The sequence below is a fragment of the Phoxinus phoxinus genome, assembly GCF_949152265.1.
Source record: "Phoxinus phoxinus genome assembly, chromosome: 13".
In the NCBI taxonomy this organism is placed as follows: Eukaryota; Metazoa; Chordata; class Actinopteri; order Cypriniformes; family Leuciscidae; genus Phoxinus; species Phoxinus phoxinus.
Genome location: NC_136888.1, coordinates 34,265,108 through 34,292,602, shown reverse-complemented (window position 1 = coordinate 34,292,602; position 27,495 = coordinate 34,265,108). Strand labels below are relative to the sequence as shown.

The 27,495-nt window shown below is 38.8% G+C and overlaps 1 protein-coding gene across 4 annotated transcripts in view; it reads left to right on the top strand.

Annotated features, from left to right (window-relative positions):
• The window catches only part of cep170ba (centrosomal protein 170Ba), a 45,878-nt gene extending 18,500 nt beyond the window's left edge, over nucleotides 1–27,378 (top strand). For 2 of the 4 annotated variants that reach the window (XM_079634025.1, XM_079634026.1), the window contains exons 7-20: nucleotides 5,231–5,341; nucleotides 8,043–8,510; nucleotides 9,596–10,344; nucleotides 11,749–11,895; nucleotides 13,811–13,949; nucleotides 14,675–16,105; nucleotides 17,537–17,771; nucleotides 19,457–19,525; nucleotides 19,720–19,846; nucleotides 21,126–21,230; nucleotides 21,929–22,017; nucleotides 22,988–23,081; nucleotides 23,521–23,572; nucleotides 26,455–27,378. In XM_079634025.1, coding sequence (XP_079490151.1) covers nucleotides 5,231–5,341; nucleotides 8,043–8,510; nucleotides 9,596–10,344; nucleotides 11,749–11,895; nucleotides 13,811–13,949; nucleotides 14,675–16,105; nucleotides 17,537–17,771; nucleotides 19,457–19,525; nucleotides 19,720–19,846; nucleotides 21,126–21,230; nucleotides 21,929–22,017; nucleotides 22,988–23,081; nucleotides 23,521–23,572; nucleotides 26,455–26,636 — 3,998 coding nt within the window. In that variant the 3' untranslated portion in view covers nucleotides 26,637–27,378. The remainder of the gene's footprint in view (nucleotides 1–5,230; nucleotides 5,342–8,042; nucleotides 8,511–9,595; nucleotides 10,345–11,748; nucleotides 11,896–13,810; nucleotides 13,950–14,674; nucleotides 16,106–17,536; nucleotides 17,772–19,456; nucleotides 19,526–19,719; nucleotides 19,847–21,125; nucleotides 21,231–21,928; nucleotides 22,018–22,987; nucleotides 23,082–23,520; nucleotides 23,573–26,454) is intronic. The other 2 variants (XM_079634027.1, XM_079634028.1) reach the window with 2 other exon arrangements.
• Nucleotides 27,379–27,495: the final 117 nt, after the last annotated feature.

The window sequence follows — 27,495 nt, the reverse complement described above, 5'->3', positions numbered from 1 at the left end:
CTGCTCTGTCTCCAAAATGTGCGTACGCATGGGTCAGAGTTTGCGTGGAGGTGTGCATATTTTCACGTCAAGTTTTTCTTTATAAATCCCACCTTTTGCGCAGGAACTGGCGTACGCATGTTTTCAGCCCCGTTTTGTTCGTACGCAAGCTTTATAAATGAGGCCCCAGCTCTGTCTTCGTTGCTGTTAAACAGCTTCGCCCTGACAGCGGTGTCCGTGATCGACATGCTTGCGCCGGCGTGACGGGTTGTCTGTGGCCGGCAGTGTAGCGCAGCAGCGGACGGGTTAGACGGCTGTGATCGCAGACGTCGGGTGGAGTCGAGACGGTTGTGCCAGAACTGTTGGCTGGATGACTGTTGTGCTCGGAGGCCTTCGGGCCAGACCTGCAGGATCTGTGCGTGAACGTTTTCCAACATTTCATTTGGTCTGAAGCTGTTGTGTTCGCTGGCACTGACATGAGTCGAGTTTAAAAACAAGTTTGGTTCTTTTTCAACAGTTAAAGGAGGTTCTTATCTGTCTGTCTTTCTATCTGTCTGTCTTTCTATCTGTCTGTCTTTCTATCTGTCTGTCTTTCTATCTGTCTGTCTTTCTATCTGTCTGTCTTTCTATCTGTCTGTCTTTCTATCTGTCTGTCTTTCTATCTGTCTGTATTTCTGTCTGTCTGTCTGGCTATCTGTCTGTCTGTATTTCTGTCTGTCTGTCTGTCTGTCTGTCTGTCTGTCTTTCTATCTGTCTGTATTACTGTCTGTCTGTATTTCTGTATGTCTGTCTGTCTGTATTTCTGTCTGTCTGTATTTCTGTCTGTCTGTATTTCTGTCTGTCTGTATTTCTGTCTGTCTGTATTTCTGCCTGTGTATTTCTGTCTGTCTATATTTCTGTATTTCTGCCTATCTGTCTGTCTGTATTTCTGTCTGTCTGTATTTCTGTCTGTCTGTATTTCTGCCTGTCTGTATTTCTGTCTGTCTGTCTGTATTTCTGTCTGTCTGTATTTCTGCCTGTGTATTTCTGTCTCTGTATTTCTGTCTGTCTGTATTTCTGTCTGTCTGTATTTCTGTATGTCTGCCTATCTGTCTGTCTGTATTTCTGTCTGTCTGTATTTCTGCCTGTCTGTATTTCTGTATGTCTGTCTGTATTTCTGTCTGTCTATATTTCTGTATTTCTGCCTATCTGTCTGTCTGTATTTCTGTCTGTCTGTATTTCTGCCTGTCTGTATTTCTGTATGTCTGTCTGTATGTCTGTCTGTCTGTATTTCTGCCTGTGTATTTCTGTCTCTGTATTTCTGTCTGTCTGTATTTCTGTCTGTCTGTATTTCTGCCTGTGTATTTCTGTCTCTGTATTTCTGTCTGTCTGTATTTCTGTCTGTCTGTATTTCTGTATTTCTGCCTATCTGTCTGTCTGTATTTCTGTCTGTCTGTATTTCTGCCTGTCTGTATTTCTGTATGTCTGTCTGTATTTCTGTCTGTCTATATTTCTGTATTTCTGCCTATCTGTCTGTCTGTATTTCTGTCTGTCTGTATTTCTGCCTGTCTGTATTTCTGTATGTCTGTCTGTATGTCTGTCTGTCTGTATTTCTGCCTGTGTATTTCTGTCTCTGTATTTCTGTCTGTCTGTATTTCTGTCTGTCTGTATTTCTGTATGTCTGCCTATCTGTCTGTCTGTATTTCTGTCTGTCTGTATTTCTGCCTGTCTGTATTTCTGTATGTCTGTCTGTATTTCTGTCTGTCTATATTTCTGTATTTCTGCCTATCTGTCTGTCTGTATTTCTGTCTGTCTGTATTTCTGCCTGTCTGTATTTCTGTATGTCTGTCTGTATGTCTGTCTGTCTGTATTTCTGCCTGTGTATTTCTGTCTCTGTATTTCTGTCTGTCTGTATTTCTGTCTGTCTGTATTTCTGCCTGTGTATTTCTGTCTCTGTATTTCTGTCTGTCTGTATTTCTGTCTGTCTGTATTTCTGTATTTCTGCCTATCTGTCTGTCTGTATTTCTGTCTGTCTGTATTTCTGCCTGTCTGTATTTCTGTATGTCTGTCTGTATTTCTGTCTGTCTATATTTCTGTATTTCTGCCTATCTGTCTGTCTGTATTTCTGTCTGTCTGTATTTCTGCCTGTCTGTATTTCTGTATGTCTGTCTGTATGTCTGTCTGTCTGTATTTCTGCCTGTGTATTTCTGTCTCTGTATTTCTGTCTGTCTGTATTTCTGCCTGTCTGTATTTCTGTAGCCCCATTCACACAGCACTTTGAACCCGGCAAATTGCCGGAACGCCTTCTGTGTGAACGCAAACACGACCCGGGTTTAATGCCGGGATCGATGCCGGGTTGGGGACCTAGTAACATTGCCGTGTTCAGACCCGGAACGCGCGCTGTGTGAACAAAAGCCAGGACAAATGCCGTAAGGGGTGTGTCGTAGTGATGATGCACGAGCCTTCGCAATGTGGTAGTTATCGTGCCACTCTGTTACTCTGTTAGAAGAAAGTTTGTGTTCGTCATCGATAGGCTACAAGAAAGAACGAAAAGATGTCTGCAAACTGGACTGAAGCAGAGACCCGAGAGCTCCTTGCAATCCGCGCCGAAGCTGAGATCGTTCGTTCGCCACCTTATACGTCACATCATAACGTCACGCGTCTATCCGGGAGATACCCGGGTTGTGTGTGAACGCGCTCTCTGATTCCGGCAAATCACTGGCAGTGTGAATGAACCATTTTCAAACGAACCCGGGTCAAATCCCGGGTCACTTTATCCGTGTATTTTCCGGAATCTCTGTGTGAAAGGGGCTTCTATGTCTGTCTGTATTTCTGTCTGTCTGTATTTCTGCCTGTGTATTTCTGTCTGTCTGTATTTCTGTCTGTCTGTATTTCTGCCTGTGTATTTCTGTCTGTCTGTATTTCTGTCTGTCTGTATTTCTGCCTGTGTATTTCTGTCTGTCTATATTTCTGTCTGTCTGTATTTCTGCCTGTCTATATTTCTGTATTTCTGCCTATCTGTCTGTCTGTATTTCTGTCTGTCTGTATTTCTGCCTGTCTGTATTTCTGTCTGTCTGTCTGTATTTCTGTCTGTCTGTATTTCTGTATGTCTGTCTGTATTTCTGTCTGTCTGTATTTCTGCCTGTGTATTTCTGTCTGTCTGTATTTCTGTCTGTCTATATTTCTGTCTGTCTATATTTCTGTATTTCTGCCTATCTGTCTGTCTGTATTTCTGTCTGTCTGTATTTCTGCCTGTCTGTATTTCTGTCTGTCTGTCTGTATTTCTGTCTGTCTGTATTTCTGCCTGTGTATTTCTGTCTGTCTGTATTTCTGTCTGTCTGTATTTCTGCCTGTGTATTTCTGTCTGTCTATATTTCTGTATTTCTGCCTATCTGTCTGTCTGTATTTCTGTCTGTCTGTATTTCTGCCTGTCTGTATTTCTGTCTGTCTGTCTGTATTTCTGTCTGTCTGTATTTCTGCCTGTGTATTTCTGTCTGTCTGTATTTCTGTCTGTCTGTATTTCTGCCTGTGTATTTCTGTCTGTCTGTATTTCTGCCTGTGTATTTCTGTCTGTCTGTATTTCTGTCTGTCTGTATTTCTGCCTGTGTATTTCTGTCTGTCTGTATTTCTGTCTGTCTGTATTTCTGCCTGTCTGTATTTCTGTATGTCTGTCTGTATTTCTGTCTGTCTGTATTTCTGCCTGTGTATTTCTGTCTGTCTGTATTTCTGTCTGTCTATATTTCTGTCTGTCTATATTTCTGTATTTCTGCCTATCTGTCTGTCTGTATTTCTGTCTGTCTGTATTTCTGTCTGTCTATATTTCTGTATTTCTGCCTATCTGTCTGTCTGTATTTCTCTCTGTCTGTATTTCTGCCTGTCTGTATTTCTGTATGTCTGTCTGTATTTCTGTATGTCTGTATTTCTGTCTGTCTATATTTCTGTATTTCTGCCTATCTGTCTGTCTGTATTTCTGTCTGTCTGTATTTCTGTATGTCTGTATGTCTGTCTATCTGCCTGTCTTTCTGACTTTCGGTCTGTCTTTCTGTCTATCTGCCTGTCTTTCTGACTTTCTGTCTGTCTTTCTGTCTATCTGTCTGTCTTTCTGACTTTACTTTCTGTCTGTCTTTCTGACTTTCGGTCTATCTGCCTGTCTTTCTGACTTTCTGTCTGTCTGTCTATCTTTCTGTCTGTCTGACTTTCTGTCTGTCTGACTTTCTGTCTGTCTGTCTTTCTGACTTTCTGTCTGTCTGACTTTCTGTCTGTCTGTCTTTCTGACTTTCTGTCTGTCTGACTTTCTGTCTGTCTGTCTGACTTTCTGTCTGTCTTTCTGACTTTCGGTCTGTCTGTCTTTCTGTCTGTCTGTCTGACTTTCGGTCTGTCTGTCTTTCTGTCTTTACTTTTTAGGTTTTGCATGTTTTTGCTTTTTACCTAAATTTATTTATTTTATAAATATTTGAATATAGATTTAAATCATTTCTTTATTTCTAAAATAAGTAACGTATTTACGTATAATTTTTGATATATAAAGATTATTTTAATTCATTAATTTTTTATCATTAATAATTGTATACATTTATTTGTTTTTGTTTCATTCTTTCTGTATTTCCAAAATGTCATGTCACCAATTTATTTAATTTATGTAGTTTTGTTTGAATTCTCTACATTTTGTAAATAATTGTTTTGCCTACATTTATATATTTAATAAATATTGAAATAGTCTTTTTAAATTATTTCTTTATTTCTAAAATAAGTAGTCACATATTTTTTTTTTCTAATGAATTTAAAAAATAAACAAAAAAATGTTTATTCTTATCTACATTTATAATTTTATACATTTATTTAAATGTTTTTTATTCTTTCTACATTTAAAAAATGTCATGTCACCAATTTATTTATCATATGATTTTTCATTTCTTTAGTATTACATTTTTTTTTTCTAAAATAGGTAGCCACCTATGTATTTAGTATTACATTTATTTTTTTATTGTATTTTTACTTTTTTTTTTTTTTTTTTACATGTATTTATGTACCAGTATGTTTTTTTTTTTTTTTTTTTTTTTTCTAAAATAGGTGATGTCCGCTATGCATTTATTTCTTTAGTATAACATTTTTTTTTTCAAATATATTCATTATTTTTATCTATTATTTTGTATTATTTATTTATTTTTAAAACAAATACTGTAACCAGTTCCACTGCATGAATGGAAAGTGTCTTCTGGCATTAATGGCAGAGGTTGTCAGTGGTTTGATCACACTCTTCCTCTGATTGCAGATCCACCCGTGTCCAGACCCACGCCTCTCTACGGCCAGCCGTCCTGGTGGGGTGAAGATGATGAAGAAAAGGGTGAGCGTTGTGACCCGAGCGCTCATGAACATCATGCAGGTCTGCAACTGAGACTCATAATCACACCCAATCCCAGAAACACATTCACACACACATTCATTCACATTATATCATAGCGGTTTTGTGATGTCAGTTTCACTATCGACAAATTATTAAAGGATTCGTTCACCTTCAAATAATAATTTCCTGATAATTTACTCACCCCCACGTCATCCAAGATGTTCATGAATGACATTTTCTAAAAAAAATAAACATTTATATACTTTTAAACCACAAAAATCCTGGAATGTTTTCCTCAAAAACCTTCATTTCTTTTCGACTGAAGAAAGAAAGACATGAACATCTTGGATGACGTGCGGGAGAGTAAATGATCAGGATTTTTTTATTTAAAGGTGAACTACTTTTTTAAATACAAAACAATCCAGTGAAATCATCACGCAAGTTTCTTGTGTGTGAGACGTGTGGACAGGAATGCAGTGTGAACCGAGAACAGAGCAAATCCTTTTGTGTTCGCTGATCTCGAGCCTGAGGAATTCAGTGCAGAACTCTCCGCTGGCACCGTGAGCTTTAAAACCCGTCAGGCGAGCCGCTTCGAGCGCGTGATGGATTAGCAGCCAATGAGAAGCTCATTGTGTTTTCCTCCAGTCTTAAGCACTTCTCAGATTTTTCTTCAGAGATTAAAGGGTGGCCATAGAAACATTTGTTCCATTGCAATTTTAGTTTAGTGATTTTTTGAGCAAAAGTAGGAGTCGCCTTTGGTTTAGCATTAGCGGACAGCGCGTTTAATATAATGTAATATTGTTCATATGCACTCTTCAGACACACAGGGATATCCAGTTTATTTTCTTCAGCATTTCATGCCAGTGTTTAACAGTGTCCTCACCAGCCATGATGTGATAATCATTAAATCCATGTTAATCTGAGTTTTTATCCTGACCAGCTGCAACACAGGCAGATTTGAGTTGATTTGAGATTTATCGCATGGTTTAAAAATGAGATTTATTAAGATGAATAACCCACCTATTTAAAAAAAAAGAAAAATTATTCATGTATTTTTTTAAATGTATATTTTACCTAAATTTGTTTTATACAATTATTTAAATGTAGATATTTCTAAAATGTCATGCATAATTCATTCATTTGTAAATTTATTTTTTACATCAATTTGTTTTATACATTTATTTAAATGTAGATATTTCTAAAATGTCATGCATAATTCATTCATTTTTACATTTTAATTTTTTTTGTTTGTTCTGTTTTAAAGTGAAATTTGGTTTAAAATCCATCTACTCACAGCTGTATATTAAACATAAATCACATTGTTGCTTCATGCTGCAATTTGGTTTTAGTTTGGGCAGGAAATGAAGTTAACTCGTGTCACACCTGGTTAGGACAGTGTGTGAGATCGACCTAAAGCACTTGACCTTACTCGGTAACCTCACAGCCGGAGGGACTTAAGTAATGTAAGTGAATTAGCTCTTCTTCTGTACGTCACGCATGAGTTTGGCACGCGTCCTAATCTGTCCTTGTAGTGAGGGATGCTTTGGTAATTAATGCTTCTGTAAAGCTTCAAATCTTTTGTTAAACCAGTGGTCTGGAGTGTGTATCAAGCTGACAAAATCACATGATTTCAGTAAATTAAGCTTATAACGGTTTCAAAACATTTAATCATTTCAATGGTTTGCTGCTAGGATCTCTGCTAACCCATGAACCGGTGGGTTTTAACTTTTCTTTGATCAATTTTATAACGCAAACATCATTATTAAAGACATATTTGTATAGTAAATGAAATAAGTAGCCAAGTAGACTATTAGTTAAGTCCTGATTAGCCAAGCCCTGCATCCTACAAATAAATAAAAGACCACGTATTACACAGACACTTCATATTTAATGGTGTTTTATGTTTTTTAGGGTAAATTTACACTACAATGTGCTATAATTGGAAAACTTTATACCTTGCGTTGTCAATGATCCCCGTTCACACGGATTCGTGAAAACGTTGTATTCTGCTGCCAGGCCAGTAGATGGCGATGACACCTTGTAAAGAAATACGCACCTATAGACCGTTTCTGTAGATCACACGGAGACGATAACGGTATCGTTTGCTTTTTCCGTCCCCTAAAATGCCGTTGTCGCGTAAATGATCGGCCAAAACTCATACGTTTTCTGTATTTAGTTGAAAATGGTGTTGTGTAAACACTTCAAAAAAAATTTAATTTAGTGAATCAATTGATTCGGACTGTCAAAATACTCAGTTTCTCGCATCAATATTCATTTATATTAACAATCATTGACTAGGAATGCACAAATATGAAAAATTTGGCCGATAATTATTTATATTTGAAAGCCAATAAAGCCGATAAATCTAAATCCAAATTTTAATATATTTTTTGAGAGCCTGATTGCAAAAAGAAAAAGTGTCATCATTAAAATCCATGTCTCAAGCACACAATTATAACGTTCTCATGATAATTTTATGTAGCCGATATGACAGACATGTTGCACTGAACTGTATTTTGCTTTTTTGAAGTGATTTCAATCATATTTCAAGCATATTTAAAACAATCATGTTGAACAGTGCGCTTCTAAAGTGTCTCAGCTGGTTATCAGTTTTAATAAATCTGCCAAATTTTCTTATCAGGCGGATACCGATAACATTAAAAATGAACATGTATGGGCCAAACCGATATGGTGGCCGATATATCATGTATTTGTCATTAACGCTGATGTCTTTTCACAGAAAACCTCAAGGAGGGTCCCGGATGTGAGGTCAGTGCATCACCAGATGAGTTTCTCGATGGCCAGGGAAAGTCCGGTTACGCTTTCTGCAAGGAGCCGAGCTACTTTGAGATTCCCACAAAGGAGATCCATCCAAAGCCCAAAACTTCATCCCTGGAAGTCCAAGAGATCCCCACAAAAGACACGGACCACAAACCCCCCTCCACGCCCCCAGTGGTCCAGGGCCATGCCTCCTTCACCATCGAGTTTGATGACCAAACCCCTGGAAAGATCAAGATCAAGGACCAAGTCACGAAGCTCTCTGTCCGCCAGCACAGGATTCCCACCAAAGAATCGATAGCCAGACTTACAGAAGTGATGTCGGCGGAAAACAAAGTTGCTGATTGGTTGGTGCAAAGCGACGCCACTATGTTGAGGAGTCTCGATGAGCAGTCTGGGTCTGACCAGCTCTCGAATAAGAGCTTCAAGGGTAAACGACTTCTGAATCTTTTTTTTGTACAGGTGGGAAGATTAACCCTTAAAGGGATAGTTCACCCAAAAATATAAACTCTGTCAGTGATTCCTCTCCCTCATGTTGTTCAACCCCGTAAGACTTTCCTTCATCTTCGGGACACAAATGAAGATATTAGTGATTAAATCTGAGAGCGGTCTCACTCCTCCATAGCCTTCTGTTGTAATTGAAACTTGCCGGCCCAGAAAGTTAGTAAAGACAATGTTTAAAATAGTCAGAGTGACTATTAGAATATCATGCAAAAGTTCATTTATTTCAGTAATTTAACTTAAAAGGTGAAACTAATATATTATATAGAGTCTACATGCACAGTGAGATATTTCAAGCCTTTATTTGTTATAATTTTGATGATTATGGCTTAAAGCTTATGAAAACCCCAAATTCAAAATTAGAATATTGTGAAAAGGTTTTCATGAGCTTTATTTTTTAAAAATAGGCCAGATTACCATATTTTCCGGACTATAAGTCGCACTGGACTATAAGTCGCATTTATTTATAAATTTATTTCACAAAATCCGAGACCAAGAACAGACATTTAATCTGGAAAGGCAAGTTATTCAGCTCCACAACACAGAACAACAGCTGAATAGTGTCCGGTGTGTTAGCGTAACACATTAACAGTTATTCAGCGACACAATAGCATAAAGAACATATATACTGGGAGGCTGAATAGGCTAAACTAACATTAGCCAGCGAGTCCAGCAAGTTAGCGGTCAGCAAGTTCACCAAGCTCCCGATCTCATTCCTCAACACTGAATACATCGAGTTCTTCCTCGGTGTCGCTTCTGAACAACTCCGCTAACTAGAGCGCCCTCTCGCGGCTGTAGACGGTAATGTTTTCTCTTGGTTCATCTCAGTCAGTATGAATTAATGTTGATATATAAGTCGCACCTGACTATAAGTCGCAGGACCGGCCAAACTATGAAAAAAAAGTGTGACTTATAGTCCGGAAAATACGGTAATCAGTCGACCTCCAGCACCAGATCTGTTTTTGCCTGCTATTCTCTTTCTAAATGTTGACCTGTTACTTGTGTTGTTTCTAGATGCACACCATCATGAAGATGATTTGGAAGAACCAGAAGAACCGCAAATGGTTCAAAAGATCGTACCACAACTGGAAGGAAAAGATTGCCCAACTAACTACATCCCAGATTCAAAGAGCCAAGGCAAACCGGATCCCCAGCAAGCTTTCATGGTCGAGTTCTTCGACGACGGCCAACGTAAAAACCGCTCGCAGTCGTTCACCAATAACATGTCTTCTCCTGACTTCCAGTCCGCTTTAAAAAGCAAGCTAGACAAACGAAAAGTTGCAGCCTCCTCATCCGCACATAATCCACCAACACAGCAGTTCACGGTTCCCCTCAAAGGCTCTGATGATGCTAAGCGGGCCGAGTCTCTCAGACGGGAGAAAAGCGAGATACGCATGAGCACGTCTGACTTTAGCTCTCGCTCCACGTCTAAACCCTTCGGCAGCATCGGCCGGAGATCCAAACTATCGCAGGAGTTCGCAGCCGAGTTGCTTAAGGTGTCGAAACCTAATCCTACGTCCACGTCGGACCATAAAATCTCTACAACTACGACACACTCCTCTCAGAGTTTTCCTGCCACGTCTCATTCACAAAATCCCACCGTTAACCAGACCAGTAGATCTCCCTCAATGGAAGTCAGCTTCACGGAGGCCAAAGCGTCTCCGCATGAAGAGGAGGATAGTTTAAGTGATGCAGGGACCTACACTATTGAAGCTGAGGGACCAGATAAAGAGGTTGTGGAGGCGCGGAGTCTTATCGATCAGGTACAGTTTGACATCACATTTGAGGAGGGCTGGGGCGGCATGACGTCATGTTTACATCACATTTAGAAAGAACGATCATTTCTAAAAAACAATCCACCAAAAGGAGCTTAGAGTAGTTACTTTCAAAAAAAAAAATACTGATAATTTACTCACCCCGATGTCATCCAAGATGTCCATGTCTTTCTTTCTTCAGTCGAAAAGAAATTAAGGTTTTTGAGGAAAACATTCAAAGAAGGTTCATATGTTCGTCTCAGGGCAGCTTCAAAGTCTTGACACGATCCCAGTCGTCAAATAAGGGTCTTATCCAGCGAAATGATCGGTTATTTTCACCAAAAATACTTAACCACAATTGCCTGTCGTGTACCATCTCTGAGATGCGCCACGTTATTACGTCATCACGTTGGAAAGGTCACAGGTCACGTCATCTAAGTTATTTGTCTGTGTACTAGGGGCGAAAAACTCCATCTCATTTTGTCCTTCAACTTCAAAATCGTCCGACATCTTTGTTTTAATTAATTTTTATTATTATTTAGTTTTTTCCGTGACCTTTCCAACATGATGACGTAATACGTGGCGCATTTCAGAGATGGTACAAGACAGGCATTTGTGGTTAAAAAGTATGTATATATATATATATATATATAAAAAAAAAATTTAATGCCTGATTAGCCAAGCCCTCCATAAAACGCACAAAACAAGTCCTACAAATAAATAAGACCACGTATTACACACACTTCATATTTAATGGTATTTGATGTGTTTTTTATGAAAATGAACAATGGTTTCGCTGGATAAGACCCTTATTTCTGGGATCGTGTCGAGACTTTGAAGCTGCACTGAGACGGACATTTGAACCTTCTTTTGAACATTGGGATATTGTGAGAGCGGCGTAGCTTGTCGGACATAGCAATAGTAACTAAGGGGGGGCGGGTCTTTGCGAACGTTCAATTGGGCATCGAGACCTACAGTGTAAACGAGGCCCAAGTATCATCTTTTACTCTTAATTAATTTTATATCTGTATCATACATCTCTTTTAATTCCTTTTTATAACTGTTTTCCTTGTGATTATTTTAATTTATTTCTGTGTAAAACACTTTGAATTGCCATAGTGTATGAAATGTGCTATATAAATAAACTTGCCTTGCCTATAATATAACAACTATATCGTTTATCGTGAAATAAAATCATATTTTGGTCATATCGCCCACCCATACATTTAAACCGCCTTAAGATTCGCCATTAGAAGCCATTGTTTCAGTTCTGATATTTCAGTCACTTCCCTTGCATATCATCACATTTCACATGCCTTCCTGAATAATTCAGTCAAGAGTTGAAGAGGTCCGGTCAGGTGGGAACAGACGTATAAAAGCCTTCATAATTCATGCATGCTTTATCATTAACAGGTGTTTGGTGTTGGCAACAACAGCCAAGCCTCAGCAGCAGCGGCAACACTTAAGCCTATAGTTGGTGACCCTGAGCGTCACGATAGTGAGAATAGCTCAGGCCAATATCCCAAAGACCGTAGTGACACAGACAAGGGTCCCGTACAGGTAAACTCTCACCTGACTGCTAACGTTAGCATGCTCACTCCGCATCATGGGCGTCAGTAGATCTCTCTGTCAATCACTGCAAGCTACTTATTTTTCACTGTGGTTTTTATTAGGATCTTTCTTGGGCATCTTCTCAAAGCTGTTTTTTTTTTTTTTTTCTGCTTTTGGATGATTATGAATGGGTGATTTGGATCTTTTAAGGCCCTGATCTCTTTATATGGTTGAGATATTTTCATTTGGTATATTTTGACATTTTATGTTTGAGTACCAGAATCAATATATATATATATATATATATATATATAGTTTTCCAGCATAATTGTAGTAGGTTTTATTTAAAGGGATACTTCAGGATTTAGCATTAAGCTTTGTATCAGTAGAAAACCTGTAGTATATTCAAATGACCGTGCTTCCCTTCCTTTTTTACGTCATCGTAGGCTTTTTTTGGCCAGAGGCGAGAGACTACAGCCAGTAGGAGGCGCTAGATCCGCATGTTTTCAGCTCGCCCATAGAGGATCTCACTCACAGAATGTACAAAGTGTCAGCCATCTTTTATTTGGAAGCTAAGCTAACAGGCTCTTGTTCTGTGGAGAAAGCTGAGTAGTAGCGGTTACCATCCTCTTTTTCCCGGACATGTCCGGCCGTCGAGATCGTCCAAAATGTCCGGGATTCGGCTTTTGCTTTCTGCAGTCGCCATTCATTGTTTACATGCACACCTTTTGTTTCAATCTAACTGAACTCATCCCGATCGGTGAATCTGAATATAGTGTTTACATGAACGCTAAACAAGTGATGGGTTAATGTGCGTTTTAACATTGCTAAGAATATTCCCGCTCCTCCGTGAGAGATACGAGACCGGTGCGTCTCACAGGCGCCGCTCATCAGTAATCCCGCCACCGGCCTCGCGCCGCTCTCCCGCGGCCGTCAGCCTCGTCCCGCTCGCCGCAGTAAACATGAGGAACCATAAAATGGTCTCGAAATCCCGGGCAGACTCACGGAGACTCACTAGTAGCCTAGCCTTGTTGTTTAACTGCGCTGTTACCGGGAGGCGTGGCTTGGGCGTGGCCTCGTAGGGCAGCAAAGCAAGTGCATTCTGGGAGTTGTTGTCTTTCATCCACATGAGCCACAAATACATTTTCTGGCTTTTCTCAGTCTAGAAGGCTCCAAATTCAAAAATATTTTCACATTTCTACTACATAAATGACCCATTTTAAATGCACATCCATCTTTACAGCGGTGAAGTATCCCTTTAAATTAAAGGAACTTTAATTATTTATAGACTCTTCATTTTAATGTATCTTTTTTTTTTTGTAAAGTAATTAAAATTTATAAAATAAAAAATTGCAATTATTTTTAGCATAGCTGTGTTTTTTTTAAACGAGTGAATGCTATGAAAGTTAGTTTTAACTATTTGCACAATATTAATTTAAATATTTACAAAGTTTATTCTTAATTTGGGACAGATCTAGAAGGTATTATGTCAAATATTAGTCAAATGTCACTAAAAGTATATGATATGCAAGGCAAGTTTATTTAACACATTTCATACACCGTGGTAATTCAAAGTGTTTTACGTAAAATAAGGGCGGAAAAAAGAGAAAGGCAAGAAATGGACCCCCCGAAAAAAATGTATATAAAAAAAAATCTTAAATTAAATGATGTATAAATCAAAGAGAAGTAAGATAATAAATAATTATTTACTGGACAGTGTTATTAGTGTAAGGGTTTTAATAATCATTATTTATAACATTAACGTTCAGGGCAGATCTACAAGTTATTTTATATTTAAGTCAAATGTGCAAGAAACTTATTTTACAGATACAGTGAAAATATCTCAACTTAAAAAAAAAAATCCACTTTAAAGCAATGTGATGTAATAGAAGTTGTTTGTTCAGTTATCTGGTTTGCTCTGCAGTTGCAGTCGCTGACGACACTCACGCCTGGAGGCTCTCGGTGGGTTTCCCGCTGGGCCGGTTTGGCGGACACCTATTCAGACTCGGGTCCTGCTTCAGGATGGGGTGACATCCCAACACAGGCTGATCTTTCTACCGGAGGTGTGGACGTTTAGCTTGCTTGCTTCGCTTTTGTCTTTACTATAGGGCTGCACGATATTATATTAATATTATAATATATTATATACTGACTGACTTGACTCACATTATTTCGCCATTAGATGGCGGCAAAAACTGTGTAACTTCTGTTGCTGTTTACGGTCAGGGACTATTTTTTCCAGCGGAAGGAAGGCTTTTAGTGATTTTACTTCATGAAAGTTGCATGGATATATATTTTTCGGCTTTAATATGTGCATTGTGTAGTAACCGGCGGTTTATAAAAGCAATAAGGTACTCGAGGCAAGAGCTGTATCGTGAATAAGTCACGGCTGACTCCGCTTCGCATCGTGCCTAACAACGCCGTTCAGCCGTGACTTATTCACGATACAGCACTTGCCTCGAGTACCTTGTTGCTTGCATAACCGACTGTGTTCACGAGGGTACTCGTCGACACGGGCATTTTGACGATTAGTGCGTGCACGTGTCTGTTAAAGCTCAAAAGAAAAAGAATTCAGCTTGCACGGCTCTGTGTGTTTTTGACTCGACTTAAAAACACATGCAAATGATAAACTTTGTAAAACTTTGATGGTAAAATCCGCAAATCACATGGAAAAACGATATATCGTGCAGCCCTACTATGCTAGCTTATTACATTTTTCCTATTACTTATGTCTTTAAGCTGGTGAAAGGATTATCCACCAAGTTATGCTAAATATACTCTGAAACAGGTCATAGCAGCAGATCAAGACGAGTTCTGCCTCCGGTTCCTTTGAAGGAGAAGATCGAGACGCCACCGCCCGCGATACACATCCAGCCTGACTCGTACCTGTCCGGTTTGGAGAAGAGTTCGCAAGTTCAGAAGCAAAAGTGGGATCCACAGAAACTAAGAGTCCAAGATGATCTGGATCCAGACAGCTTGAGTGATGCCAGCAAGTCCGATGACGGATCAGTGGTCGAGCAAAGCAGGACGACTCCTGACACAACTTACAGGACGTGGAACCGGTCTTCAAATACGCAACCCAATCAAGAAGAGTCTAAAGATGTGGATTCACCGCTCAAATTCTCCACCTCTACTTTAACGCGACAGCAGGGGAAACTTACCAAGCCATCCAACATTGATCACCCGAGCAAGGATGACTTTCCTGGTGCGGACAGTTCGGTGTCTATTGCCAGACAAGAAAGTTATACCAAAGTAAGGGCTAGCGATGACATCCAGTTGTCCAGATTGCCTCAGATATCTAGTCAACCCTTAGGCAAAGATGCTTTTAAAGCTGCAAGCAATCAGGACACTCAGTCGTACCTCAAAGACACTGAGGATGTATTAGCTACTCTGGAAGCCAAGCTTCTGGAGCAGCAAGAAAACAACGGTCGCTCCCGTTTGGAGGACTCATTCTCGGAAGAATCGGACACTTCCAGTACAATCAGTGGCAAAAACGCTTTGGTTTCTGTTCCTACGAAGCCTGTCGTCCTCAGAGGACTTATAAAAGGTATCGGACCGTATTCAAGAGAACCGAAGACTTCCGATGATCCATCGTCCATCGGGATAAAGGACAGCGACGGCAAGAGTTTCCAGCGCCGGCGCAATCTTAGTTCTCATGACTTTGCGCCAGAACATCAAAGTCCCGCCGCGAGACGTGACGTAGTTTCCGATCAGGAATCGAATTCCCTACCTTACAAAAAGTACACAATTCCTCTTCAGAAGGAAGGTACGAGCAAATCCAAAGGTACGCTGCAACAAACCCTAGCGCGTTCAAATAGCCTCTCCGCTCCGAGAGCCACGAGGGCGTCGATGCTTCGCCGTTCCCGCTTGGGCGACGCCTCCGACAACGAAGGCACCGAAACCGACCGAACGTCTCAGAACTCCGACCTCAATCCCTCGGGAAACATCCGAAGCGCTCAGGAAAGCAAGAAACTATCTCGATTGGACATTTTAGCTTTGCCTAGGAAAAGAACCGGCTCTTTTAACACTACCAGTGACACGGAGTCCTCCGCGAGCCGAACGGGGTTTTCAAACCGAAGCACGGAGTTGGGAAGCTCCGTGAGGAAAGCTTCAGTGCCGGATCCCAAGGCTCTTCTAAGGAAGATTTCGAACGCCACAAACAGGCAGCCGATCGTTCGCGGACGGTCAAGCAGCGCTAAATACGCCAGCAGCACTGCTAGTGAGTATCATGCTTCAGAATGGCTTCGGTGTTTACTTATTTTATTGAGAGGTTTGCCTAAACATTGGTCAATGCAAGGTAAACGTTATTAACCCTCTGGTGCTCTAAAATTTGACACATTTTCTTTTTCTTCATCGGAATGGTATGAAACTTGGTAAAGGTTTTGGTACTTGCTATGTGAACACACACACACACAAAAACATGGATATGATTCGAAAAGGTTTAATGGTACTGAAAAAAATAGTCACACTTGTGCTCCGCGGTTAAAAATTAGCGCATTGGAAATTAACGAATTTCATCTAGTGGGAACTTTTGGTACTGCCGGCCAAAGAAAATCTTTCTGAAAGCGAATTTTTTTTTAGATGCCAGTCTGAAATTAACACAACTTGTTTAGAGTTATGGCTTTTGATTTTTCTCACACTTTTAGAGTGAAACATGTTTTAAAAAAATAATAATTTAAGAATTTAAAATGGTATTTTTGCACATTTTTCATAACAATAAACATCGAATTCTGTAACTTTTTTTTTTAAGTTCACTTTTTAAAACTTTTTTCACGTCAGCAATAATCTGCCTAGTGTCGTCTTTGAAAAGAGATAAATCTTGAATGCTTTAGAGCACTGACTGAAGTTTGAAGACAGTTTACATTTAATATTAATACAATTTTCAGATCTACAGGTGAAACTGGAAAAATTTGAATATGGTGGAAAAGTTCATTTATTTCAGTAATTCAACTTAAAAGGTGAAACTAATATATTATATAGACTCATTACATGCATCGTGAGATATTTCAAGCCTTTATTTGTTATAGTTTTGATGATTATGGCTTACAGCTTATGAAAACCTTTTCACAATATTCTAATTGTGAATTTGGGGTTTTCATAAGCTGTAAGCCATAATCATCAAATCAAACTTTTGCACGATATTCAAATATATAAATAAATTTATAATAAAAATTATAAATACAGCATTAATATAATTTAGTACCATAAAATCCTTGGCTGTGCATCCATTTATCAGAGTTGATGAGCTTCCAAAACCACAAAAGTACAAGACTTTTCTGATGTGAAATTTTCACTTTTCCCTGAATGACTCTTCCAACGATCATTGGGGCTAATGGCCGTCTTTAACTAACAAGTCTCCAATATTACTAATTTTTGAATTTGGAGATTACCATATTAAAAACTTAACTGGTATATTGTGAAAATCAAGGTCATTTGTTGTCTTTTTTTTTTCTTTTTCTGATGGGATTAACAATCTTGAGTCCATTTGGGCAATTGGACCCCATTGACAAATGGGAAGTGGTTGTTGGTTTTTTCGGGTGTCTTATTCTGTCTTTTTTCTACGTCTGCTTTTTTATTTTGGTTTCTATCCCATCCTCTGATGACTTGGGTGTGTACCAAACGCTCCCCCTTCCCAATTCCCTGGGCCAAGGCTCCAGGAGGCGGCAGAAGGGTTCAGACTACGCCTCCACCTCAGAGGATGAGTACGAGTCTAACCTTAGCACCCCTAAACACAAACGCTCCCATCATTCAGGGGCCCAGCAGAACCCCAGTCTGCATCCAGCAGGTCCGGTGCGAGCCGTACCCCGTTCCAGAGACTCCGAGGGGGAAGGACACGAGAGCGACGCCTTCCAGAACTGGACGTCTCATAGCGCCGAGATTGCCAGGTGAGGACGGATCGAACGTATAGGGCCCTATCGTGGGTAGGTGGAGTAATGTAATATCAATTGCCAATTCGCACGGGATACGAGATCTCAGTAAAACTAGCAGAAGTGGGAGGAGTTACACCGTATCCTAACCAGACGCGATAAGATTCCAGCGACAAATAACTTGTCTGTCCACACTAGACGCAACGCGAGTGCGAGATGCGTAAAAATCAATCAAAACCCACAGCCAATCAGAAAAGAGTGTGGGCGGAGTCTCGCTGCAATTACACAGCCAATCAGAACAGTGTGTGGGCGGAGTCTCGTGGCGAGTGCACAGGCAATCAGAACAGTGTGTGGGAAGAGTCTCGCGGCGAGTGCACAGCCAATCAGAACAGTGTGTGGGCGGAGTCTCGTGGCGAGTGCACAGCCAATCAGAACAGTGTGTGGGCGGAGTCTCGCTGCGAGTGCTCAGCCAATCAGAACAGCATGTGGGTGGAGTCTCGCGGCGAGTGCACGGCACCAGAGAGTAATCTTGACGGCACTCGCAAGAAAATGGATAAGTAGCTACCGAACATAATCAAATTCACAAATATTACACCATTTAAACATTATTAAAAATACATAGGCTACTGAGTTATTAAAACAATCGGTCAAAGAATACACTAGTTTGTTCACAGTTTGAACGGTCTTGTTTCCATTCGTTTAATTTCAAGATCTGAGGTGAATTATCCATTGTTGCTTTTACAGCTACAAAGCTGGAGCACTAAATGATATTCAAAGTCACATGACACTCTTTTAACATTAAATAAAGCAGATAAACAGTGCCTGAGATTATCATTGCCACACTTTGTGTTTGTTGTTCCAGCGACGGCGTAGAAAAATAGAAACCGTTTCTAAAATAGAATCGTCGCGTGTCGCCGTCGCGGCCGGTTAGGACAAAAACTCAGATTAACGTGGAAAAGAGTCGCGTGTAGTTAGGACACGGTGTCAGTTCAACTTACCGAAATCGCTCAATCAGTGTTTCAACCGCAGAAAGACGTCAATAAAACGGCTTGTAAGCAATCTCACGTTTCAGGCAAAATCAGGACAAAACGGAGTTCGTTTCTGGAATTCGAAACTGCTTGCCAAAGTGAACTTTCTGGAAAAGTTCACTCCGGCTTGTAAACGCCTTCGAACTCCCCTGCTAGTTCACTGTTAATGATATGCTAAACCCCGCCCACACATTTATCTGATTGGTTACAAGGTAGTGTGTGACGTCAGAAACACCAGCAATTTCAAACCGTGTTTTTGAGACTGTCTTTGGTTCACTGCAGTTTTAAGCAGAAAATACTCTGCAATACTCAGCAATAACTCAGTGTGTTAAAGCAGATTAAAAACACCACATAGACACATAAACTACATTAAAAAAAACACATAGACACATAAACTACATTAAAAGCTGGATTTTCACCACAGGGGGACTTTTAACTTTTAATACATTTGTTAAATTGTATACATTTCATGATTTAAAATTGTTTTTTTGATTACTAAAATTTAAAATGACTATTATTAGAAGGGTAAACACCTGAATATCTACAATTAATATTATAGTCGGAAAATGTTTAAACCACATTTTGATTGACTTAATCTCACGTTCAGTTTTCAGAGCTGTAGTGCTACGCTGAGCTTGAATGTGTGTGTTTTGGTTTGGTTTTTCCCTGACTTAGACATGCATTGACTGTACCCAGTGTAGATGTCGTTGATTACAATGGGAATCATCATAGGTGTAGACCTAGGTAAAAAATCCTTCATGCATTCCAGGTTTATTTGTTAGTAAATAAGTTACATAATTGCACATTACATCTTTGAAAAATTATTTGGAGTGTGAATTCAAATTATGCATTAATTCCAAAAAAATTAAAATAAAGTCTTATTGTTACTGCATTTGTTTTGATGTCAAAATGTGATTTTAATGCATGTTCTTCACTAGATTGAGTCAGGACCTGGCCAAAGATTTGGCTATTCTGGCCCAAGAGATTCATGATGTTGCTGGAGATCCAGAAGCTCAGAGTGTTTCTACAGACAAGATGGGACCCGCCATATCTGCCCACGAGGAGGTACTGTTCCTGCGTTTATTTGATCAGAAATACAGGGGGAAAATAATTTAATTATGATTTAGAATCACAGTTTTCTATGTGAATATATATGTGACCCTGGACCACAGCACCAGTCTGGAGCCGCACGGGTATATCTGTGGCAATAACAACTATACACTGTATGGGTCAAAATGATCAAGTTTTCTTTTATGCCAAAAATCATTTAGGATATTAAGATCATGTTCCATGAAGATATTTAGTAAATGTCCTACCGTAAATATATAAAACATGTATTTTTGTGAGTGAATGCAGCACAATCGTGAACATAAATGCACAACTTTAAAGGAGATTTTCTCAATGTTTACATTTTTTTGCTCCTCAGATTCCAGATTTTCAATAGTTGTGTCTCGGCCAAATATTGTCCTATCCTAACAAACCACACATCAGTGGAGAGATTATTTATTCAGATTTCATATGATGTAAAAATCTCAATTAAAAACACTTTTTTTTTACCCATGTTGTGACTGGTTTTGTGGTCCAGGGTCACGTATAGTAAAGTGTAATTTTCAGCATCATTACTCCAGTCTTCAGTGTCACATGATCATTCTGAAATAATTCTTATATGATGATTTGATGCTCAAGAAACATTTATGGCTATTATTATTCGTGCTGCTTCATATTTTTATGAAAACCATTATAAATGTTTTTTGTTTTTTTTAGGATTCTTTTAATTGGAAGTTCAAAAGACCAGCATTAATTTGAAATATAATCTTTTGTAACATTATAAATGTCACTTTTGATCAATTTACTGCATCCTTACTGAATAAAAACGAACTTCTTTCAAAAAACATATCTGACCCCAAACTAGTGTATAGTTACAAACTTATTGTATACGGTACATCTAAAACAACTGATGTTTTCTGCAGAATGCTCTTTTATGACGTTACCTCACTTAACCCCACATTTAGTAAGATTATGCCTGAAAAGGTTTGGGATTTTGTATCATTTGTTAATTTTAAAAAATCTTGTATAATATGACTTGCGGTTTTTGTTTGTTTTGTTTTTGTTGTATTTATATGATATTTGTATTTTTGTAATTTAAATTTTGCCATGAAAATAGCTTTGAATGCAGACATGGCACTAAATAATCAGAATCTGATGTTTTCTGCCATTTTCAAATAGGCTTGAATATCTAATGTTGTGTTTTATGTGCTGTAAGGTTTCTTTCACTTATGAAGGCCTGTTATTCTTCATCTCGTGTTTTATCCACATCTCTTCGCTGTTTTTCCTGCTCTCTCAGTTGCGGCACCAGATTCCCGAAGCCAGTCTGAGTTTCCAGAAAGAGTCTCCAGTTGCAGCGCCGGTGTGTGATGAGTCTGAGGGAGCGAGTGCGCGGCAAGACGAGGTATCAGTGCTTCTCTTCAGCTGACGGGTCGGGTGTTCAGTAAGGCCCCGATCACACAGAACGAGCAGTGCGCTGCATTTTTTATGTTGCTAGTAGACAATGATTAATCGCGATTAAACGCATCCAAAATACAAATTTGTGTTTACATAATATATGTGACTCTGGACCACAAAACCAGTCACATGGGTCAACTTTTTTTAAATTGAGATGTACACATCATTTAAAGCTGAATAAATAATCTGCACATTTTTTATTTGTTCTAAATGTACCTTAAATGAATACTTTCCAAGTTTGTAATACTCTAATCATTATGGGCATGGATAAATATGGATGCTTTATGCAAATGTATGTTTATTATTGAAACCATAGTCATCATAGAGCATGAAGACGAGACATGTTTCAAAGGTCATAGATGTTTTTCAAAGAACTTGTTCATGTCTATTAGACACATGAAGAAAGAACAAAGAAATACCAGGTTCTCTTTCTTTGCACTGGGCAATTTACTAAAACAAACATGTTTAGATTGTTGCATGACAGGGCAGCTCTTCTGAAAATGCTGAATGTACATTTATTATTTATTATTACATTAGTTTGTCTCTCTCTGTGCCCATTTTTGATGAAGCTAAATTCTCATGTTTGGTGTGATCGGGGCCTAACTCCTGTAAATAAAGCTGTAAACCTCGTTCTTCTCCTGTCAGGTTACGCTGAACAACGTGATGCTGAATCCAGTGTCCCAACTGTCTCTGGCCATCCGCGAGAACACCGAACAACTGACCGAGAAAATCAAGTGAGAGTTGTTTGCTTTTCACAAGATGCTTTTCATGTACCATATTTTCCGGACTATAAGTCGCATTAGTCAAAAAATGCGTCATGAAGAGGAAAAAAACATATATAAGTCGCACTGGACTATAAGTCGCATTTATTTATCATTTTATTTCACAAAATCCGAGACCAAGAACAGACATTTAATCTGGAAAGGCGAGTTATTCAGCTCCACAACAGCACACAGAACAACAGCTGAATAGTGTCCGGTGTGTTAGCGTAACACATTAACAGTTATTCAGCTACACAACAGCATAAAGAACATATATACTGGGAGGCTAAATAGGCTAAACTAACATTACGTCCCCTTGGAATTATAAGGTTCTATCTGACATTTTTGTAAAAATTTAGTTATTCTTATTCTGTGACCACTTCTTTACATTATGTGATGTTGTGTACATTTTGGACCTTTTTATTTAGAAAATAAAAAGGTTCTTTCTACACAGTCGAATGGAATGCAAAAACTTTAAAGCTCAATATCTCAAAACCAGTCAGAATGCAGATAGAACCTTATAATTCCAAGGTGGCGATTAGCCAGCGAGTCCAACAAGTTACCGGTCGGCAAGTTCACCAAGCTCCCGATCTCATTCCTCAACACTGAATACATTGAGTTCTTCCTCGGTGTCGCTTCTGAACAACTCCACTAACTAGAGCGCCCTCTCGCGGCTGTAGACGGTAATGCTTTCTCTTAGTTCATCTCAAGTCAGTATGAATTAATTTTGATAATTCGCACCTGACTATAAGTCGCACCTGACTATAAGTCGCAGGACCAGCCAAACTATAAAAAAAGTGCGACTTATAGTCCGGAAAATACCGTAGTTGTTTTTGGATATGTGTTTATGTACTCTCTTTTACCCAGCTTTTATGTTCTTGTAGCTAGATAAATCCCTTATTTTTTTCATGTTCATTTTCACATATTGTCATATTTTTCTCAGGGTTTTGTTTCATAATAAGATGGATGTTTTGAGTGAAATAGAGGCGAAAATCAATGCGGCTGATGATTCTCCACCACTGAAAACATCAAACAAGGCGAGTCTCTTTTTGTCTTTCTCTAATTAAATGTTACTAAGAAGAACAATCTGAACTTCATTGAACGAAAAAATTTTTTTTTCTTTTCTACTTTTTTTTTTTTTTTTTTAGTTAACAATAATAACCCTGGTTTATATCTAAAGTGTTTGGTAACACTTTACAATAAGGTTACATTTGTTAACATTAGTTAGTACATTATTAACTTTTGTTAGTGTTAAAAAAAGTTACTGTTAGCTCAGTGCATTAACTAATGTCAACAGATACGACTTTTGATTTTAAAAATGTATCCGTAAATGTTGAGATTAACATTTATAAATGCTCTAGACATATTGCTCATTGCTAGTTATTGTAAAGTGTTACCAAGTTTTTAATACTGAATAGTTGTTTGTAACACATGTATTTGCTCTTGAATCATTTTGTCTCCTTGCTCGTCTTGTAGGAAATTGCATCAATCCTCAAAGAGCTGAGGAGAGTTCAGAAGCAGCTGGAAGGTCAGTCGATGCTCTTCTCTTCTCGCCCACGCCCAAGTCACCTTCAGTTATACAGCGCTTTTAACAATATAGACCGTTTCAAAGCAGCTTTACAGTGATAACAGGACATTACAGTAACGGAGATAGGCTTTACAGCAGCTCTAGAATAAAGTTTTTAGCCTTAGTTATTATTCCATTATCCTTCAAATTGCGAATTGAAAATACGCCCAATGGAAACAAGTCAATTATGAACAAAGGTTTTTACGCTCGCATGAGGAGTTTTTTTCAGGCAATTCGATAAATCAATATTTCGCGAAACTGCAATGGAAACCAGTCATCTCACGTAGATGACGCGGTGTGTTAGGACAGAATTCGAGACTGGGTTCTTTATTAAATTCATAAAAGACAAAATAATTACAGGAATACTGGATTCTAAACCTCAAAGAAACGCCACAATCAAGACCTCGAAGCAGAAATGAGAGAGAAACATAAACTCGTCATATGAACCGCTCTCAGTATAAGGCCTCATCCACACCACTGCGTTTTAATTTAGAAACGGAGAATTAAAACGAATACGATCTCCGTCCACACCAGCGTTTTAGTTGCGTATTAGAATTGATCTCAAACCACATTAAAACGACTGAAAACGTGGATCACGTGACCATTCACCAACACTGGGCGTACGTGTGCCGGTGTACACAGGCGATGTAGGCAGTGTTGGGATTGTAAAATGCAGAATGTACTTGCACAACAGCTGCTAGCAAAGACATCAACGTCTGTAACGCTTGTAATTCGTTATCCACGTCGCAGTCACTAACGTTACGTAGTTTTCTTCCCGGGGACGGGTCATGTGTAGCCTGGGTTTCCCCATACTGCCTTTGCGCAGCGCGATTTTATTCACGCTGAAAGGTAGTCTGGATACCATGGACCAGATTTTCGCCTCATCTAGGGAACCAATCACAGAACGGGCAGGGAGCAGCAAGACGATGACGACATCTATGCGACACAACTAAGTAGTTTGTTTATATCTATGGATTCAACATGGCAGCAGACGCGAAGCTACCTTTTGATGCTGCCTTCGATTAAACGTCAATAGTCGCTGAACGTCATTCTTTACACACAAATATCTTACCCATCGTCGTCTTCCTTGTCTAATTTCTGTCGCTCTACATACGTCATCTGGTATAATGGAAACGATTGGCTATTAGTTACGTACAGGCGCATTTGATAGACATTCTTAGCACCCAATAAACGGCGCCGGGCATTCGTAAACCACGCCTCAAATACGAGAAAATGCACATGTGGTTCCCAGACCCAAGTCTCAACGAGAATTGGGTATGGCGTTAGCCAGGCTAGGTCATGTGATGGGTGTCTGACGAATCAGGGAAGGATACACCATGACTGATGACACCCAATCATAGAGCCGAGCGTGAGCCACTGCGTCATCGTTTCTAAACTTCTCAGTTTTAGGTCTTCGTTTTTGCCGTTTCTAAACGTTTCGCAGTAGTGTGGATGGGGCCTAAAAGTCTTTCCTTGCCATGAATGCTGTGATAACACACACGTCTCCTTCCGTTAATAATAATGGCCAGTGTGGCGGCTGGATATACATAAACCTACCATGATTTTTTGGAATGATTATCGCGAGAGGAAAAATTACGCTTTAGTCGCATAACATCGGTTAATGGAAACGCCGTCATTTCGCAATCGTTTTTTGTCGACATTTAGAAAAAAAGTCACAAAAGTTTAGCGCAAATCTGTAATGGAAACGCGCCTAGTGTCCAGCTAAAGTTAGTTTTGATTAATTCACTTTCGTTGTAAAGATCATTAGTTATTAACTTGTTGCTAACACGACAGTTTTAACTGGAAACAGAAAACTTTTAATTAGAGATGCACCGATTACAGTTTTCTAGGCCGATTCCGAATTTTCATTGAGTTTGAGCTGCCGATGCCGATTTCATTTTTTCTAACCACTTTACACCACACATAAATATTTATTTTAACGAACATTTTACATTTTGCATAGAACATTTTTTGAACAGATAATCGCTATAAAATAGAACTATATAAATGACTCCTGGTGTGGGAAATTAAGTTAATTCAAATTCACCTAAAATAAAGCTTATACTGTATATTCTGACTAGTTTACTCATTTAAAAAATTTTTTTTATAATAAAACATACTTTTACCCAAACTGAATAATAAAAACAAGTTTAAATGGGTATATTTTTGAGTCTTCATTTTCTTTTCTGACACAGCTACTCCAGTTCTTGTTCAACACACTAGACATGCAAATTCTGTGCATTTTAGGCACTTTTTGTGTGAAATCATATTTATTTTGTCCATCAAAAGTGTGCTTTCCCTTTAATTGAGCGTGAGAAGTAAACTTCAAAAACATGAATCTGTGAAAACGCTGACGGCGTGCACATGCGTATTACGTGTTTAGTCTATAGATATTATGCGCGTTTGAATATATATATATATATATATATATATATATGTGCGCAGGCGTGTAGTCTTTCTTTACAAAGTGACATTGCTAAATTGCCTGTCTGGCCTTAAAGGGATAGTACACTTTAAAATGAAAATTCTGTCATCTACTCACCCTCAAGTTGTTTCAAACCTGTATGAGTTTCTGTCTTCTGCTGAACACAAAGGAAGATATTTTGAAGAATGTTGGTAACCAAACAGTTAACTGGAGCCATTGACTTCCATAGTATTTTTTTTTCCTACTATGGCAGTCAATGGGACCAGTTTAATTTTAAAGTGAACTATCCCTTTAAAAATTCATAATACCGAATTTTTTGTTGCTTCCGCGTATATGAATAATTTTGTTTCATAAATGTTTCACATTACTCCTGAAATGAGCTTCACATGGAGACATAACTCGCTCGTGTCTCCTCCAGTCATCAACGCCATCATAGATCCGCGAGGAAACCCGGATCTCAGTCGGACGGTTTCTTCGGCAGGCGTCCGCAGTTCCAGAGCCTCGTCCCGCGACCCGAGATCGGCGCATCGAGGAGGAGGACCGACACCGAGCGCCCGACGCACGTTCAGAAGCTCAGACCGGGAAGGGTCGCTGGTATGACCGTCTGTGCGCGTGTATCATCGCTAGTCACTTTGCTAATGAGTCCAGCACAAGTCTAAATCTATACACAGGAGAAACTGGAGAAATGAGAATATGGTGCAAAAGTTCATTTATTTCAGTAATTCAACTTAAAAGGTGAAACTAATATATTATATAGACTCATTACATGCAAAGTGAGATATTTCAAGCCTTTATTTGTTATAATTGTGATGATTATGGCTTACAGCTTATGAAAACCTTTTCACAATATTCTAATTTAGAGCCATAATCATCAAAATTATAACACATATAGCCTAGAAATATCTCACTTTGCATGTAATGAGTCTATATAATATATTAGTTTCACCTTTTAAGTTGAATTACTGAAATAAATGAACTTTTGCACCATATTCTAATTTTTCCAGCTTCTCCTGTAGGATGTTCAGAATCAGACGCGTGTAGTTTGGCACGAGCTCCTCATGAAAACCTCAGGCATTTGAGAGAATATGATACGTATAACATATTTGCACATTTATATTTGCTCCAAACCAATTTCAACAGCTTGTGGCATTCATAATGCAATGATTGAGAACCCGCACAGATTTTGGCATTACATGTAATAACTGTAAATACACTCTTAATTATTTTTTGGATGGTTGTTATGGAAATATAAGTGATTTACATGATTATTTAAATCTCTTTTTGTCTCTGTCGGACAGGGTATTTGTATGTTAAAGATCATTAAAGAATTAAAATGTAACTGATTTGTTCTTTTGTCATTATTTCCATGGAGGTTTTGTTTTTCTGATTTTAGTTTGATATCATAATGATGTTGAATACATTAATCTCAGGGTTAATGACCCGGACTAGTTATTTAAAA